Source organism: Primulina eburnea, unplaced genomic scaffold (genome assembly GCF_022965805.1).
Source record: "Primulina eburnea isolate SZY01 unplaced genomic scaffold, ASM2296580v1 ctg962_ERROPOS2771506, whole genome shotgun sequence".
NCBI classification, from domain to species: Eukaryota; Viridiplantae; Streptophyta; class Magnoliopsida; order Lamiales; family Gesneriaceae; genus Primulina; species Primulina eburnea.
The window spans coordinates 6,524-25,025 of NW_027331718.1; the positions used below are offsets into that span (position 1 = coordinate 6,524).

At 41.0% G+C, this 18,502-nt stretch overlaps 1 protein-coding gene across 1 annotated transcript; it reads right to left on the bottom strand.

Moving 5' to 3' along the window:
- Nucleotides 1–14,518: 14,518 nt before the first annotated feature.
- Nucleotides 14,519–15,137, bottom strand: LOC140822579 (uncharacterized; the record flags this gene model as incomplete). Its single annotated transcript, XM_073183358.1, has 2 exons — nucleotides 14,687–15,137; nucleotides 14,519–14,606 (listed from the first exon to the last, which is right to left on the bottom strand). Coding segments are annotated over exons 1-2 (539 nt in total), but the record flags the coding sequence as incomplete, so codon positions are not given.
- Between the last annotated feature and the right edge of the window lie 3,365 nt (nucleotides 15,138–18,502).

The following is an 18,502-nucleotide window of genomic DNA, read 5'->3' on the forward strand; positions in this document are numbered from 1 at the left end:
GTTTTCTGTTTTCTCGCTTCTCTTGGTTTCTGCCGAAATTGGGTGGGTATATGGGACTTAGTTTTACTTGAAATCTTTGCTTAAACATAGTATAGCATCATGGCATCCCCTCAGCATGCAAAGAACACTTTAAAGAAATTCAAATCATGAGTTTAACATACAAGAGTGCATAAATCCGAAAATTTCAGAAAACTTCTATGTGATCTTCATGCATCCAATAATTAAAAGAGTTATATGATATTATGGATGAGAAAAGGAGATTAGGGTGTGCCTTTGCATTTTAAACGCTCGAGTAATCGCTGACGACGAAGAACGAGAGACGCCTTGGCCAACTATCTTCTTGAACCTCTCGATTTTTCCTTCAAAAAAGCTGTGCAAGTGTGCCGTGAGGTTGAGAGTGAAAGTAGAGAGTTTCTGAATTTTTAAATTGTGTGGCCGATTGCTTTTGTGTGCATGGGGTAGGTTTAGGTGTTACAAACAATATATATACTTAATTAATCCCTTAACCAAGCTTAGGCCCATTAAGAATTTAATTAGGCCCAATTAAGCTTACTGGTGATTAATTAATATATCAAAAATAATTTTGTTTAATAAAGTTTGTGAATTTATTAGCCGGGTTGCCAAAAAGTTCGCATTTTTGTTGAAAATCCAATACCGATAAAAATTACGTCCCGACGTACAAAATCATCTCAAAACCTTAAATTTCAAAAATACTAACAAGCATCAACCTTATTTTTAAATAATTAAAAATAATTATTTAATAAAAATATTTTACATTTTCTTTGGCCCTCGGTCCCCGTTCCTCGATCGTAACTCGAATAACATTTTAAAAAATACATTTTAATGCAACCATGTAGAAAGTATATTTTAAATATGTCAATATGCACAACATAATTAATTAATGCAATTAAAACCTTTAATCTAAATACAAGGGAATTAAATAATTGCATGCATGTGGTTCGCGTGGACCCTTAAATTTTCGGGGCGTTACACGGAATCCCTCTCATTCCCATGTGGGTCAGTTCATTCATGTTCCCTCCACCTATAAGCATGTCAGGAGCCGCTCATTGTCTGTGCAACTGATGGCACCGCAATCACCCCCAGCCCTCTTCGGCCCCGGGCCTCACAGTTAAGTCCAAACTGAAGTGGGTTTGTACAAATCTTGTATTGATCAAAGTCTTTTAGTGGAAATCATATCTTCATGATAGAAGATGTGACGTAGGAGTAATTGAAATCTTCGAACATCCAGAAACAAACTTTGTGCATCTTTTACAAGCTTTTCGGTTACTATATTCTATCTTTCAGTCAGTTAAATTCCGCACTTAACTGTTACTGACTGTGATCGACTGGCATGATTTTGAGGATCAGTTTCTCATCAAACTGATTCAAACCTTCGAAAAAGAGTCAAAAACCGTGAGTGTTTTTTCAACCCCCCCCCCCCCTTCTAAACACTCCTTTTCCTATAACCGATCCTATCATTTTGTATCCCGAATATAAATTTTAATTAATTATGAAAATGCGTCGTATGCTCTATTTTAAGGAAAAACTACGTATGTACATGATTTTGATAATTGATGATGTTTTTGAAGGATGAGAGTTGGTTGTGACTGACGATATATGTATACGATGAGCTGTAAGGCCAAGGCTCAGTGGATTGGTAATACTGTCGTTGATGTTCCCGCCGGCAGGTACCACAGTTATATGTAGATGGATCCATCAAATAGAGCTGAGACAATAGAACTGATATAAAAGTCACAACTAATGAACTGAATTCAATTAAAAAAATATATACGTATATGATGATATGATGAGACATGTTTTGACACGTTATGCTATTATACGACATGTTTACGTTTAGGCCTTTAAGTTCATGAAATGTATTTTATTACGGTATTTTTCAATGTTGTGTGATATGTATAAGTATTTGTTATAACGTTACAGTTGTGTGGAGTTTTTAGACTCATTAGGTGTGAATGATGCAGCTGAGTATGTTGATGAGGAGGCTGGAGGCATCGAAGTCTGAGTAGGCGGGGCTGCATGGGCGCACATGAACCCGAACACCATATTTTCCGCACATCATGTTTTGAGTTAGGAGTGGACATGAATATTCTTTTTATGCTTTTGTTTCATTATGTTGATGTTATGATGGTTTTTGCACGTTGTATATTTGCATTATTTTAAAACGTAAGTCCAAGGTTGGCGACATGTTTTTTTATTTAAACTGCAAGATTTTTATCGGTTAACTAATTGCTATTATTTTAAAATGTGAAATTTTCAATGGTATTGTATGCATGCATAAGATGTTAATTTTCGAGAATGAGTTTGTAACGTACCGTACTTTTGAACTATTTTAAAATTTGCGGAAAAATAAAATTTTTCATAAATACCAATAAACTTTCAAACTGTGATCATAAACGAACTGTCCAACCGAAAATATTTGCAAAAGAGTGAACACCACTAAAGTTACTAAGGAAAAATGCTTGTTTAAACATTGTAATCAAAACGTGAAATCATAGTATTTTGAAAATTTCATAAAAACTTATAATATGGCGGTCCTTAGGTTTAACCTCCCGCTAATACAAGCCAGCTCACTGGTCCTCACCTCTCGTCTCTTCAAACTCATCCTCACCTGCATCGACCAAGTCTAGTGAGTCTAAAGACTCAACATGTATAAACTGGAAGTAACAAGTAATGTAATGCCCAGAAATGTTAAATCTATGAAATTATAATTTTATAAGTTAATCGGGACTGATATAGTTATAGACGGACCATCCCGAGATTAGTTGGTTTAAAAATGTGAAGGGCATAATATTGGACAGATTTAGTGGCGCCCGAGCGGTAGAAAAAGCCCGCCCGAGCGCCATTGTTCAACAAAATTATGTTTTGGGCAGAAGCTTCCGCGCCCGAGCGGTACATTTTGACCGCCCGAGCGCCAAAGTATCATTCGGAAAGTGTTGGACAGAAACTACCGCGCTCGAGCGGTACATTCTTACCGCCCGAGCGCCGCCTGAAATGTGTTAATGTTTTAAGAAGACACGTATGAGATTTCATGCAATATATATGAGTTGAGCTGTCTTCATTTCTCTTCATTCTTCATCAGCAGAACCGAGAACAAGCTTTCCCTCAAGCTTTTCATATTAGAATTGGTATTGTGAAAGATTTATACCTCCAAATTTAAATCCAAGCATAGATTTGAACTCCTATCTTTGAAGACTACAAGAAGATGTAAGTTTCAATTATTTTCAGCATGTTTCGATATTTGTGTGTTGGAAGAATTCAGATTTGAGTTATAATATGTGTTCTTGATATCATGCGCATCGTAGAAACGTTACCGGAATTATTTTCAGATACCGTATGACGTTGTTTCGAAATTCCAGCATGTATTATGAGAGATTATGCAGATTTTCAGTGTTGAAATGATTGTGCTATTGATGTTGAATTGATTGAGGTTAATCGATTATTGTTATGTTGAGATTGAGTTATCGGTATCGCGAGACTACGCCGTTACGCCGTTGAATTACATTGAAAGCGATTACAGAATTGTACATTGAGATGTATATTGATAGAGTGCACATTTATTATGCTATTTCAGATTTGTATTGACTACTTGGTATTCGAGACTTCGACTACGACACCGACTATTCGACAAGAAAGGTATAATTCATGTGGTCTCGGGATTGCACAACTCGATTCAGATTTGATACGAGTTTCCCTAAATCACATACTAGATTGTTATTACGTTTGATTATGTAATGTCTTGTTTATTGATTTATATTCGAGTCCTGAGATAGGAGATATTGGCAGATTGGCCAAAACTAGATGTTTCGGTGTATCGACGCATAGGAGTAGATTTACTCTATGTGCAGACCCTCGATACAGAGTTGACCGAAGTCTAGGAATAAGACGTACCGTCGCCCCGAGTGGTTGGGTAGGTGACAGACCATCTTATTCACACCGGGATCCCTAGATTAGAAATGAGTCGAGTCAAGATTTACATGTTGAATACAGATTTGTATTCTCCTACATGTTTAGATTTGCATTCATGTTACTTGATATATGCTATGCTTTTGTACATGATTATTACATTGCATGCATCCATGTTTTATACTGGGATATGTTCTCACCGGAGTTATCCGGCTGTTGTCGTGTCTGTATGTGTGCATGGCAACAGGTGGGGCAGGATCTGGGTCACGAGGAAGATGAGAGATTGTTGATAGCGTGGAGATCTCGGGCGTTACAGTTTACTAGTTGTTTGTACTAGATTTATACTGAGACTTCTAAACATTAGTGGATGATTGTACTAAACAGACATGTATGTACGTTATGTTGTTTATTTACTATAAAGACATGTTATGTTTTAATTATACATTCGATTTAAAATTAAAAAGCAAAATTTTTGAGCCACATTTTCGAACAAAGATCCAATTAAATCCCAAAAGAATTGAGTTAGAGCCCGGGTCCCCACAACAGGTGGTATCAAAGCAGTAGGTTCTGTAGACTGAGATAGAATAAAATGAGTGGGGTAGATCGAGTCATCTTCCTTGATTTTGAGATGCTAGCATGATTTATTGCTTTCCCTATTGTATGTTGTTGTATTATCTGAATTGATTTACAGCATTTCAAGCCTGAATCAGAACCGATTCTCGATCAGAGGTTATGATCAGAGGAGGGCTGAGACAGATGATATTGATTGTATACTAATAAGTTTGATAATCAGATTTATGCCGCCTAGACGTATACCACAGCCAGAGCAGGGTAGCACGTCAGGTGCACAGATGGATGTCACCGCTACGCCGATGGAGACCTTATTGAAGAGATTTCAGTCTTTCCATCCGCCTACCTTGAAGGGCACAGAGAGTGCAGTAGAGTGCGAGAGCTGGCTTGATGATATCGAAATGTTATTTGAGTCTTTGGCATATACTGATGAGCGACGTGTGAAGTTGATAGGGCATCAGATGCAAGAGGTTGCCAAGAGCTGGTGGTTGACTACGAAGAGAGCATTAGAGCACCGAGGCATTGATATCACATGGAAAGTCTTCAAGGATGAGTTCTATCAGCATTTCTTCCCCGTCTCCTACCGAAAAGATAAAGGAGCTGAATTTGCGAATTTGAGGCAGGGACAGTGGAACATCGAGGAGTATGTTGCTAAATTTTCTGCGTTGCTTCGATTTGCACCGCAAGTGTCCGGGAACGACGAGGCAGTGGCCGATCAGTTCATCAACGGGCTGAACCCCGATGTCTTTACTTTGGTGAACACGGGACGACCCAATACTTTTTCAGAGGCACTGAACAGAGCTAAAGGAGCAGAGGCTGGCTTGATCAGGCAGCGAGGCGCTTCTTACGGTGTTCAGGGGCAGAGAACGCCACAGTCCACGACCGTACAGTTTCCACCACCTCCTCCTCGCTTTGACAGTGGAACTAGTGGTAGTGGCAAGAAGGAATTTCTGAAGGCTAAGGGCAAATAGTTTAAGAAATCCGGGAGTAGTTCATCGAGTTCGAGTGGATCTCGACAGAGAGGTCAGGGTTCAGATTACAGTGGCGTATATTGTAGCTCGTGTAGAGGACGACATGCCACGGAGCAGTGTCAAGGAGTTATGGGACGTTGCAACATCTGCAGGCAACAGGGACATTTCGCCAGAGTTTGTCCTCAGAGAGGTGCACAACGATTTCATAGTACAGGGTCATCAGCACCAGTGCCACAGATGGAGAGACAAGCATCCTCTGTACACTCCTTTCAGCCACCATCCACACAGACCCAGCAGAGACCAGGAGGTAGTCAGACTGTGAGTCAGCCTCCCAGACAGCAGGCTAGGGTATTTGCGCTGACAGAAGAGCAGGCGCAAGAGGCACCCGATGACGTCATTGCAGGTAACTGTTTTCTTTGCGGTTATCCTGCATATGTGTTGATAGACACAGGGGCATCTCATACATTCATATCTGAGCATTTTGCATTGAGACATTCATTGCCTGTTGAGTCTTTGTCGACAGTAGTGTCTATAGCTTCTCCGTTGGGAAGTGGTTTGATATCTGTGACTACTGTTAGACACTGTATGCTTCAGTTTGAGGGGCATGAGATTGATCTTGATTGCGTAGTACTTGGTTTAGCTGATTTTGATTGTATAGTTGGTATAGACATGTTGACCAAGTACAGGGCCACTGTAGATTGTCTCCACAAGATTGTCAGATTCAGACCCGAAATGACAGATGAGTGGAAATTCTACGGAAAGGGTTCCAGATCTCGGATTCCCTTAGTATCTGCTCTGTCTATGAGTAGATTGCTTCAGAGAGGAGCAGAGGGCTTTCTCGTATATTCAGTAGATCAACTGAAGTCGAGCCCAGCATTGGCAGATCTGCCAGTGGTTTGCGAGTTTGCAGATGTGTTTCCTGATGAGATTTCGGGGTTGCCTCCAGTTCGAGAGGTTGATTTTAGCATAGATCTTGTGCCAGGCAGTGTTCCTATCTCGAGAGCTCCGTATAGGATGGCACCGATAGAGCTGAAAGAGTTGAAAGCACAGTTGGAAGATCTTCTGTCCAAGGGGTACATTAGACCGAGTGTATCACCTTGGGGTGCTCCGGTGCTATTCGTTCGAAAGAAAGATGGTTCGATGCGACTGTGTATTGATTATAGGCAGTTGAACAAGGCAACAGTGAAGAACAAGTATCCTCTGCCTCGCATCGACGATTTGTTTGATCAGTTACAGGGATCTTTGGTATACTCGAAGATTGATTTGAGATCAGGGTATCATCAGCTCAGAGTTAGAGACGTTGATATTCCGAAGACTGCATTCCGAACCAGGTATGGGCACTACGAGTTTATTGTTATGCCTTTCAGTTTGACGAATGCGCCAGCGGTTTTTATGAGTTTGATGAACCGAATTTTTCAGAGATATTTAGATGATTTTGTGATTGTATTCATTGATGATATCTTGGTGTATTCGAAAAATTTGATTGAGCATGCAGATCATCTAAGAATTGTATTGAAAACTTTGAGAAAAGAGCAGTTGTATGCCAAACTGTCCAAGTGTGAATTCTGGTTGCGACAGGTTGTCTTCTTGGGGCATATTATATCTGGAGAGGGTATTGCGGTAGATCCGAGTAAAGTTGAGGCTGTGATCAGTTGGCCGAGACCGACTTCTGTGCCGGAAATACGCAGTTTCATGGGTCTAGCCGGGTATTATCGTCGTTTTATCCGAGATTTCTCCAGTATAGCGAAGCCTATCACTCAGTTGACACAGAAGAACATGCCTTTTGTATAGTCCGAAGATTGTGAAGCCAGTTTTGTAGAGCTGAAGAAGAGGCTGACTAGTGCGCCTGTCTTGACGATTCCTTCAGGTACAGGTGAGTTCGTTGTATATTGTGACGCATCTCATAGAGGGCTAGGATGTGTTCTTATGCAGCGAGGGCACGTGATAGCATACGCCTCTAGACAGTTGAAGCCGCACGAGACTCGTTACCCGATTCATGATCTTGAATTGGCGGCGATTGTCTTTGCACTCAAGATCTGGCGTCATTATCTGTATGGCGAGAAATTTGAGATTTATTCTGATCATAAGAGCCTGAAGTATCTCTTTTCTCAGTCAGAGTTGAACATGAGGCAGCGACGATGGCTTGATCTGCTGAAAGATTTTGATTGCGAGATCAAGTACTATCCAGGGAAGTTGAATGCAGCGGCAGACGCCTTGAGTCGAAATGTATGTGCTCTTTCCATATCGACAGTAGGTGTATCGAATTTAGTAGAGGATTGTTGTTTGTCTGGATTGACATTTGATACAGAGAATAGACCGTTGCGACTTGCTGCGATTCAGATTGAGCCAAATCTGATTTTGAGGATCAAAGAAGCGCAGAGAACCGATCCGAGCGTTCAGAAATCGATTGATATGGTCAGAGCTGGTCATATATCAGAGTATCAGGTTAGAGATTCTGTTCTGTATGTGAATAACCGCTTAGTAGTGCCAGAGATTTCAGATTTGAAACGACAGATCATGTCAGAGGCACACCGTAGTCGGTTTAGCATTCATCCTGGTGGCAGGAAGATGTACAATGACTTGAAGACGCAATTCTGGTGGAAGCAGATGAAGACAGATATTGCAGAATTTGTGTCTAAATGTTTGAATTGCCAGCAGGTGAAGGCAGAAAGAAAGAAGCCCGGAGGTTTACTTCAGAGTTTGTCTGTTCCTGAATGGAAATGGGATCACATTTCCATGGATTTCGTGACGAAGTTACCTCGATCTTCGCGGGGCTGTGACGCGATTTGGGTTGTGATAGACAGACTGACCAAATCAGCGTGCTTTATTCCGTACAGAATGAGCTATCGACACGATCAGATGGCAGAGTTGTATGTCAGAGAGGTCGTCAAATTGCACGGTGTGCCGAAGTCGATCGTATCAGATCGTGATCCACGATTCACTTCTCATTTTTGGCACAGCCTGCAGCAGGCTTTGGGTACGACTTTACACCTGAGCACTGCTTATCATCCTCAGACGGACGGACAGTCAGAGTGGACTATCCAGACTTTAGAGGACATGCTGAGAGCTGTAGTACTAGACTTTGGTACTAGTTGGCAAGATTCATTGCCGTTGTGTGAGTTTTCATACAACAACAGCTATCAGACTAGCATTGAGATGGCACCGTTCGAAGCTTTATACGGAAAAAAGTGCAGATCTCCGTTATACTGGGATGATATTTCTGAGGTACCAGAGTTGGGGCCTGATATGATTCGTAAGATGACCGAGAAAGTGAAGATCATTCAGAAACGAATGAAGACGGCACATGATAGACAAGTGAAATACGTTAATGTTAGACGCAGACCGTTGGTATTCGAACAAGGAGATAGAGTGTTCTTGAAGATTTCACCCTTCAGAGGCGTTGTCAGATTTGGCAAGTGGGGGAAATTGTCTCCTAGATACGTCGGTCCGTATGAAATCCTTGAGAAGATTGGCGATCGAGCTTACAGACTTGCTCTTCCTCCTTCTTTGTCTAGAATACATGACGTATTTCATGTATCGATGTTACGCAAATATATGCCAGATGATTCTCATGTCATTCAGCCTGACGAAACCGAGCTAGATCAGACTCTGAGCTATGTTGAAAGACCGATACAGATTCTTGATCGGAAAGAAAAGAAGCTTAGAACGAAGATCATTCCACTTGTGAAGGTTCAGTGGAGTCGACATGGCATAGAGGAAGCGACTTGGGAGACGGAAGCAGATATGCGACAGAAACACCCCGAGTTATTTTGATGATGTAAGTATTTACCTAACTCTAACATTATTGTCTTTTATACTTGCATTAGTAGAATGGCAGGCGATTTCGAGGACGAAATCATGTTTCAGAGGGGGAGAAATGTAATGCCCGGAAATGTTAAATCTATGAAATTATAATTTTATAAGTTAATCGGGACTGATATAGTTATAGACGGACCATCCCGAGATTAGTTGGTTTAAAAATGTGAAGGGCATAATATTGGAACAGATTTAGTGGCGCCCGAGCGGTAGAAAAAGCCCGCCCGAGCGCCATTGTTCAACAAAATTATGTTTTGGGCAGAAGCTTCCGCGCCCGAGCGGTACATTTTGACCGCCCGAGCGCCAAAGTATCATTCGGAAAGTGTTGGACAGAAACTGCCGCGCCCGAGCGGTACATTCTTACCGCCCGAGCGCCGCCTGAAATGTGTTAATGTTTTAAGAAGACACGTATGAGATTTCATGCAATATATATGAGTTGAGCTGTCTTCATTTCTCTTCATTCTTCATCAGCAGAACCGAGAACAAGCTTTCCCTCAAGCTTTTCATATTAGAATTGGTATTGTGAAAGATTTATACCTCCAAATTTAAATCCAAGCATAGATTTGAACTCCTATCTTTGAAGACTACAAGAAGATGTAAGTTTCAGTTATTTTCAGCATGTTTCGATATTTGTGTGTTGGAAGAATTCAGATTTGAGTTATAATATATGTTCTTGATATTATGAGCATCGTAGAAACGTTACCGGATTGATTTTTAGATACCGTATGACGTTGTTTCGAAATTCCAGCATGTATTATGAGAGATTATGCAGATTTTCAGTGTTGAAATGATTGTGCTATTGATGTTGAATTGATTGAGGTTAATCGATTATTGTTATGTTGAGATTGAGTTATCGGTATCGCGAGACTACGCCGTTACGCCGTTGAATTACATTGAAAGCGATTACAGAATTGTACATTGAGATGTATATTGATAGAGTGCACATTTATTATGCTATTTCAGATTTGTATTGACTACTTGGTATTCGAGACTTCGACTGCGACACCGACTATTCGACAAGAAAGGTATAATTCATGTGGTCTCGGGATTGCACAACTCGATTCAGATTTGATACGAGTTTCCCTAAATCACATACTAGATTGTTATTACGTTTGATTATGTAATGTCTTGTTTATTGATTTATATTCGAGTCCTGAGATAGGAGATATTGGCAGATTGGCCAAAACTAGATGTTTCGGTGTATCGACGCATAGGAGTAGATTTACTCTATGTGCAGACCCTCGATACAGAGTTGACCTAAGTTTAGGAATAAGACGTACCGTCGCCCCGAGTGGTTGGGTAGGTGACAGACCGTCTTATTCACACCGGGATCCCTGGATTAGAAATGAGTCGAGTCAAGATTTACATGTTGAATACAGATTTGTATTCTCCTACATGTTTAGATTTGCATTCATGTTACTTGATATATGCTATGCTTTTGTACATGATTATACATTGCATGCATCCATGTTTTATACTGGGATATGTTCTCACCGGAGTTATCCGGCTGTTGTCGTGTCTGTATGTGTGCATGGCAACAGGTGGGGCAGGATCTGGGTCACGAGGAAGATGAGAGATTGTTGATAGCGTGGAGATCTCGGGCGTTACAGTTTACTAGTTGTTTGTACTAGATTTATACTGAGACTTCTAAACATTAGTGGATGATTGTACTAAACAGACATGTATGTACGTTATGTTGTTTATTTACTATAAAGACATGTTATGTTTTAATTATACATTTGATTTAAAATTAAAAAGCAAAATTTTTTACCCACATTTTCGAACAAAGATCCAATTAAATCCCAAAAGAATTGAGTTAGAGCCCGGGTCCCCACAAGTAATATGTAATAAAATCACATGCAACTTTAAAATAGAACGTACATACTTGAACTTGAACATGCATACATAAGATTGAGCATACGTACATACATACATAGACGTGCCATCAACATAAAACTTTTCGTAGACATGCTTACTTCATACATACTTGAGCATACATAACATCATTTTGCGTAGAGGCGTGTTTCAAAGAAAGTGACCCACACATAAATACGCCTGATCATATTAAAACACAACACTGGGATGACAAGGAAGATCCACTGCCACATACATGAGATCCCTGTTCATAATTTAATGGGTGGATTGGTTCCTGGTCATACTTTACCGCTTTCCAATCCTGATCTAAACCCGTTCATAATTTAACGGGGTGGATCGGTCCCTGGTCATACTTTACCGCTTTCGAATCCCAAACCTAATTGTTCACAAGACATTTAGCATACCTAAAAAACTCAAAAGTATTTTCTTTGCACGTCGAACATACTTACTTGGCGTTGAGGGATTCGTTGGATCTCGCTTGGGGCCACTGTTGCACATACTAACATGAATTCCAACGCTTAACTTGCATAACTTAGACGTAGGTATTTTTGCTCACCACCAAATCAAATAAATAGCTTGTGACATTCTATATTACTCGGGACTTGGCCTCGTTTAATCATCGTACTAAACCATGACATAAAACCCCAAAACAATCACTAAAACCTTTTACCAAAAATGGAGTACACGGACCCCGTGCACCCCTCTGGGTCCGAGTCCGGGTCCGGGTCCGTGTAGGTACTGTATCTTTACTCGACGGAAATAACTCAGGCACGGACCCCGTGTAAGGGTTCGTCTACAGGTCCATGTACCTACTGGGTTTTGACATCTCGAAAGAAACAAAGGCACGGACCGTGTGTCAGGGTCGTGTACAGGTCCGTGTACCCACTGTGAACGCAAACCAACGGAAATTCTTATACTCAAGGCTTATTTCTCCTAACTTGATCACATCGATCGTAAACCAACACCTCAAGACTCATCCTAGGATGCTTTTACATTGATTCAAACTCGTACAAACACCCCAAACGTCCCCAAGCAACTTCACATCCCAAACAACACAACACAAGTTTGTGGATATGACATTTGACACAAACCATATTTTTATGACTACTAACCCACTCAAGTGCCTAACGACACGAAACGAATCAACAATAGATATACCTAAACGCAGAAGCGATCACACGTCAATCCCCAACGAAACCTGCAACAATAAAACTTCAAGAACACATCAATAGCATATATTTTCAGAAAACGCAGTTTGAGAAGTCCAACGAAAACGATCATAACTCACTCATTTCTTATCCAAAAATTTCGAATTTACTGTCAAATCGAAGGTATCAAAAAGTTATAAGTTTTATTTATTGAAATATTTTCCATAAAAGCGACCAAAAAAATCGCAGTATTTAAAAGAACATTAAATTTTAAGTTTTAGATATAAAAACGTTTCCAAAAATCAACCTAACAAGTTTCTGCACAAAATTGGCATATCACACATGGTTTTTACGCATAAAAACATCACAACACATAATATGACTAAATCGACGCAGGAAAAACAGAATATACATGTCTTTAAATCTTTACGTTACCGAAAGACGACATCGAAGCGGGAAGGATGCGAGAGACGATCGGGACGAACGTGTCACGATTTTCTTACAACGAAAGTGACGAAAACTTGCTGGAAATTGAGAGGGATATGGGCGTCTGCTCTCTCTCTACTAAGAACCCAGTTTTCTCTTTTAAAAATTATGAAAGTGAACAACGAAGTATGTGTGTGTTTGTTAGCCGATAACATGTGTGTGTGTTAGTGGGTGTGTGCATGAGTTAGTGTGATTAGGGAGGTTATTAGTAAGTTAATTGGCTAATTAAAAATATTAATAACAAATAAACCCAATACAAAAAAAATTTACTAATACCTCCATAAAATACTAGCATCAATAAATTTAAAATAAAGCACACAAGTTATTAACTTTAAAAGTTTTAAAATTCTAAAACCACTAAATAAATAATTTAGGCTTTAAAATGTAAAACTTAATAAATTATTTAAAATGCCTCATCCTTAACTTAAAATAAAATACCACGTTTTAAAATTGCCAAACTCGTCGTCGGTTTCTTTTCCTCGATGCCGCATCAAATAATCGCCTGAAACATGAAACTCAAGAAAATATTTTTAACGTCCATCACATAAACATAAATAAAAATAATATAGTTTCATAAAACATGCATCACTAAAGTCATTTTAAAATTAAATAAATGATTTAACAAATAAATAAATGCATGAAATTTACGTGTACTGATTTTGGGCTCTACAGTTCCTCCCCCACTTATATAAATTTCGTCCTCGAAATTAAATTTTATCGAACAACTCCGAGTAGCAAATTCTCAAATCTGCCTCGGTCTCCCAAGTGGCTTCCCCCACTGATTCATTTAGCCACCGGACCTTGACCAGATTGGTCACCTTGTTCCGAAGTCTACGCTCCTGTCTGTCTAGGAATTGAACAGGTCTTTCCTCATATGACAGGTCTGGAGCAAGCTGCAACGGCTCATAACCCAAAATGTGAGAAGGATTGGCTAGATACTTCCTCAACATCGAGACGTGGAACACACTGTGTACACCGGCCAGATTCGACGGTAGGACTACACAATAAGCTAGTGTCCCAACTCTGTCAAGAATCTCAAACGATCCAATAAACGTCGGACTGAGCTTGCCTCTCTTCCCGAATCTCATAACACCCTTCTTGGTTGTTATCTTCACGAAAACGTGATCACCTACGGCAAACTCTAGATCCATTCTCCTCTTGTCATCATAACTCTTTTGACGGCTCTGGGCGGTCTTCATCCTGTCTCGGATCTTGACCACCACATTTGCGGTCTACTGAACTATTTCTAGACCAAGTTCTGCTCTTTCACCAATTTCATCCCAATGAATCGACGATCTGCACTTCCTTCCATGCAATGCCTCGTATGGAGCCATACCAATAGATGATTGAAAACTGTTGTTGTAGGTAAACTCAACTAGAGGTATCTTTGATTCCCAAATCCCATGGAAATCGATCATACAGGCTCGCAATAAATCCTCCAAAATCTGAATCTCCCGCTCAGACTAGCCATCTGTCTGAGGGTGAAAAGCTGTACTGAATAGAAACTTTGTCCCCATGTTTGCATGCAAACTCTTCCAAAAGGACGATGTGAACCTCGGGTCCTAGTCGGACACAATAGAAACTGGGATTCCGTGCATTCAGACTATCTCTCGGATATAGAGCTCCGCATACTGGGTCATGGAGAAAGTCGTCTTCACTGGCAAGAAGTGTGCCGACATAGTAAGTCGATCCACTATAACCCAAATAGCATTGGATCCTCTGACTCACCTCGGCAATCCAACAACAAAGTCCATGGTGATATTCTCCCATTTCCACTTGGAGGCATCCCTGCTGGCCTCTAATGCTCTGCCTTCACCTGCTGACAAGTGAGACATTCAGACACAAATCGGCGGATGTCTCTCTTCATACCTGTCCATCAATACAGAACCTGCAAACCCTTGTACATCTTGGTGCCACCTGGATGAATGGAATACGAAGATTCATGTTCCTCTGTCAGAATATCCTCTCTGATAGAATCAACACTTGGCACCCACATCCTTCCTCTGTATTTTACAATACCATCAGACACTATGTAAAGTACATTTCCCTTGGCCTCATCCTTCAGTCTCCATTTCTGCAACTGCTCATCTGAAGACTGGCCCTTATGGATTTGGTCTAGCAAGGAAGACTGGACTGTAAGATTAGACAGCTTAGGAGCTCTGCCATTATGATAAACCTCTAAGCCAAATCTCTGAATCTCAGACTGAAGAAGTCTCTGTACTGACATCTGAGCTATGATTGCAACTTTTCTACTCAAGGCATCTGCCACAACGTTAGTCTTCCCTGAATGGTAGCTAATTTCACAATCATACTCTTTCACCAACTCTAACCACCATCTATATCTCATATTTAATTCTTTCTGCGTGAAGAAATACTTGAGACTCTTGTGATCGGTGAATATCTGACATTTCAGGTTGTACAACTAATGTCTGCATAATTTTAACGCAAAGACCACGGCAGCTAACTCTAGATCATTGTTCGGGTAGTTCTTCTCATGCACCTTCAACTTTCTTGAGGCATAAGCTATAACTCGACCGTGCTGCATCAACACTATGCCTAACCCGAGATTAGATGAATCGATGTATAACACAAAATTACCTTGCCCTGATGGCATGGCTAACACTAGCGCTGAATAAGAGCTTGCTTCAAAGTATAGAAGCTCTTCTGACATTAATCACTCCATATGAATTTCCTGTAGTAGCCTGCTAGGCCTAGGAAACTACGAATCTCTGACGCATTCTTCGGCTCAACCCATTCCTTGACTGCTGCTACCTTAGCTGGATCCACCTCAATACCACTGCTAGATATTACATGACCCAAAAACGCTACCTTCTCCAACCAAAATTCACACTTACTGAATTTTGCAAACAACTTGCGATTCTGCAAGACCTGCAAAACTGTACCCAAGTGCTGATTGTGCTCCTGATGACTCTTAGATTAGATAAGAATGTCTTCAATGGATACTATGATAAAATGAGCTTGGTAGGGCTGAAATACTCAATTCATCAAGTCCATAAAAATTGTTGCAGCATTCGTCAATCCAAATGGCATCACTAAGAACTCATAATGCCCATACCTGGTTCTGAAGGATGTCTTATGAACATCTGCATCTTTCACCTTCAGCTGATGGTACCCCAATCGAAGATTTATCTTAGAGAACATTGTAGCTCCCTGCAACTGATCAAACAAGTCCTTGATCCTAGGAAGTGGATATTTATTCTTGATCGTTACCTTGTTCAGTTCTCGGTAATCGATACACAGCCTCATGCTCCGGTCTTTCTTCTTTACAAAGAGCACTGGTGCGCCTTATCATGAGAAACTAGGGTGGATGAAATCTTTGTCGAGGAGCTCCTGAATCTGCTGCTTGAGCTCTAACATCTCAGCTGGAGCTAAACAGTACGGTGCCTTCGAGATTGGCACAGTGCCTGGACTAAGTTCAATGGAAAACTCTACCTCCCTCTGGTGGAAGGCCTGTGACGTCATCAGGAAAATCTCTGACTACTGGTACATCAGTTAATTGTGGAGTGGGTACGTCAAGTGCGGATACAATGCTGGCCAAGAAAGCCTGACAATCCTTGTGCATAAGTCCACGCGCCTGCATGCAAGAGATCATGCGAGGGAAACTTATCCATCTGGCTGGCTCAAAGAGAAATTGCTCCATACCCAAAGTTCTTACTAACACTGATCTTTTCTGGAAATCATTAAGAACTATGTTCTTCGTCAGCTAGTTCATTCCCAGAATGATATCAAATTCTGGCATCGACAACACAATCAAATCGGCGTACACTAGGTGGCCCTGCAGCTAGAGATCGATGTCTCTGACCACACTAGTAGCTGATAATTCTTCCCCTGATGGGACTGTCACTGAGTAGTTCACGTCGAGTCCAATAGACTTGATGTCCAGGTGAGTAGCGAACGTCTCCTAAATAAAAGAGTGAGTGGCCCCTGAATCTATCAAGGCCTTCGTGGCGAATCTTTTTATGAAAATATTTCCTGAAAGACGTCAGCACAACACAAAAAATTATATCCCAAACCTCTAATCCTAACCTCAAGCATAGCAGAAAATTTCTATCCCAAGTCACCAAAGTATTAACTAGCACACTAATAAACCCAAATAAAATCCAACACATGCATGGCAAATAATACGGTGCTTGATTAAATAAGTTTACCGGTCAATACTGTCGTGTCTGGGTTCGCCTCCTGAGCATGCATGGCGATCTCCCCTGGGTTGCCTGCCTCCACTGTTGGCACTCCTTTAACATGTGATCACTAGCTTCACATTTGAAACATTTGCCTGACCCATATAAACACTACCCCGGATGTTGGCGGTGGCATTTCGGGCACACTGGGTACTCAACGGGTCTCTGAGGAGCCTGCTGCTGTGGAACAGGACCCTTGCCTTTCGGTGGTCCCTGATAAGGCTTCTTTCCTGGCTACCCCTGATAAGGCTTCTTAAACTAAGGTCGATGTCTCTTTGGTCTTGCTCTGCCGCTAAGGCTCTAGATACGACAACTGTGTAGGTAGCAGGACCAGCAACTCTGACGTCACGGCGCAAGATCGGCCGCAACCCATCAATGAAATGCCTCAACTTCTCCCGGGCATAATTAGCTATTAGGGGTACAAATTGGCACCCCCTCTCAAACTTCCTGACGAATTTTGCCACGCTGTTGTCTCCCTGTTGCAACGACATGAACTCCCTGGTCAGGCGGGAGCGTACTTCTTCAGTGAAGTACTTGGAGTAGAAAACCTCTTTGAAATTATTCCAAGTCAACGTTTGCAAATTGACTGACACTGACGCACTCTCCCACCATAGTCTGGCGTCCCCTGATAGAAGGAAATTGGCACACCTGATCCGGCCTGCGTCTGTCAGCTCCATAAAATCAAAAATTAGTTAGATGGACTTAATCCATCCCTCAACTATCATCGGGCCAGTGGTCCCCGAAAACTCCTTTGGGTTCATCCTCCTGAACCTCTCATACACTGCTTCCGGTCTGGGCCTCGCCCCTATATCCACTACTGGCTGGTTCCTCGCAAACTGTGCAAAGAACTGAGTCATACCTGCAAGCATCTGTGCCTGCATATCTGACGGTGGAGGAGGAGCGTCTCTCGCTTCCTCCCGAGATTCTCTGTCCTCATCCCTTACTTCCCGGTTAATCAAGCATCTAGGAGGCATACTGTTCCAACAATTTACCCAATATGTATGAACATAATATCAATAGAATAAGATGCACGTGAATTGAACTTAAAACATGGACATGCTGAAATCATGGCTTAATGCTTACTACATAACATAATTCAAAACATTAAAACTTACAGACTTTAGGTGTGGCTTCATGAGCTTCTCGCAACTGGCAGTAGGCGTAACCCTTTACAAGAACACCGCTCTGATACCAACTGTAACGTACCGTACTTTTGAACTATCTTAAAATTTGCGAAAAAATAAAAATTTTCATAAATAACAATAAACTTTCAAACTCTGATCATAAACGAACTGTCCAACTGAAAATATTTGCAAAAGAGTGAACAACACTTAAGTTACTAAGGAAAAATGCTTGTTTAAACATTGTAATCAAAACGTGAAATCAGAGTATTTTGAACATTTCATAAAAACTTAAAATATGGCGGTCCTCGGGTGTAGCTTCTCGCTCAGTCCAAGCCAGCTCACTGGTCCTCACCTCTCGTCTCTTCAAACTCATCCTCACCATTATCGAT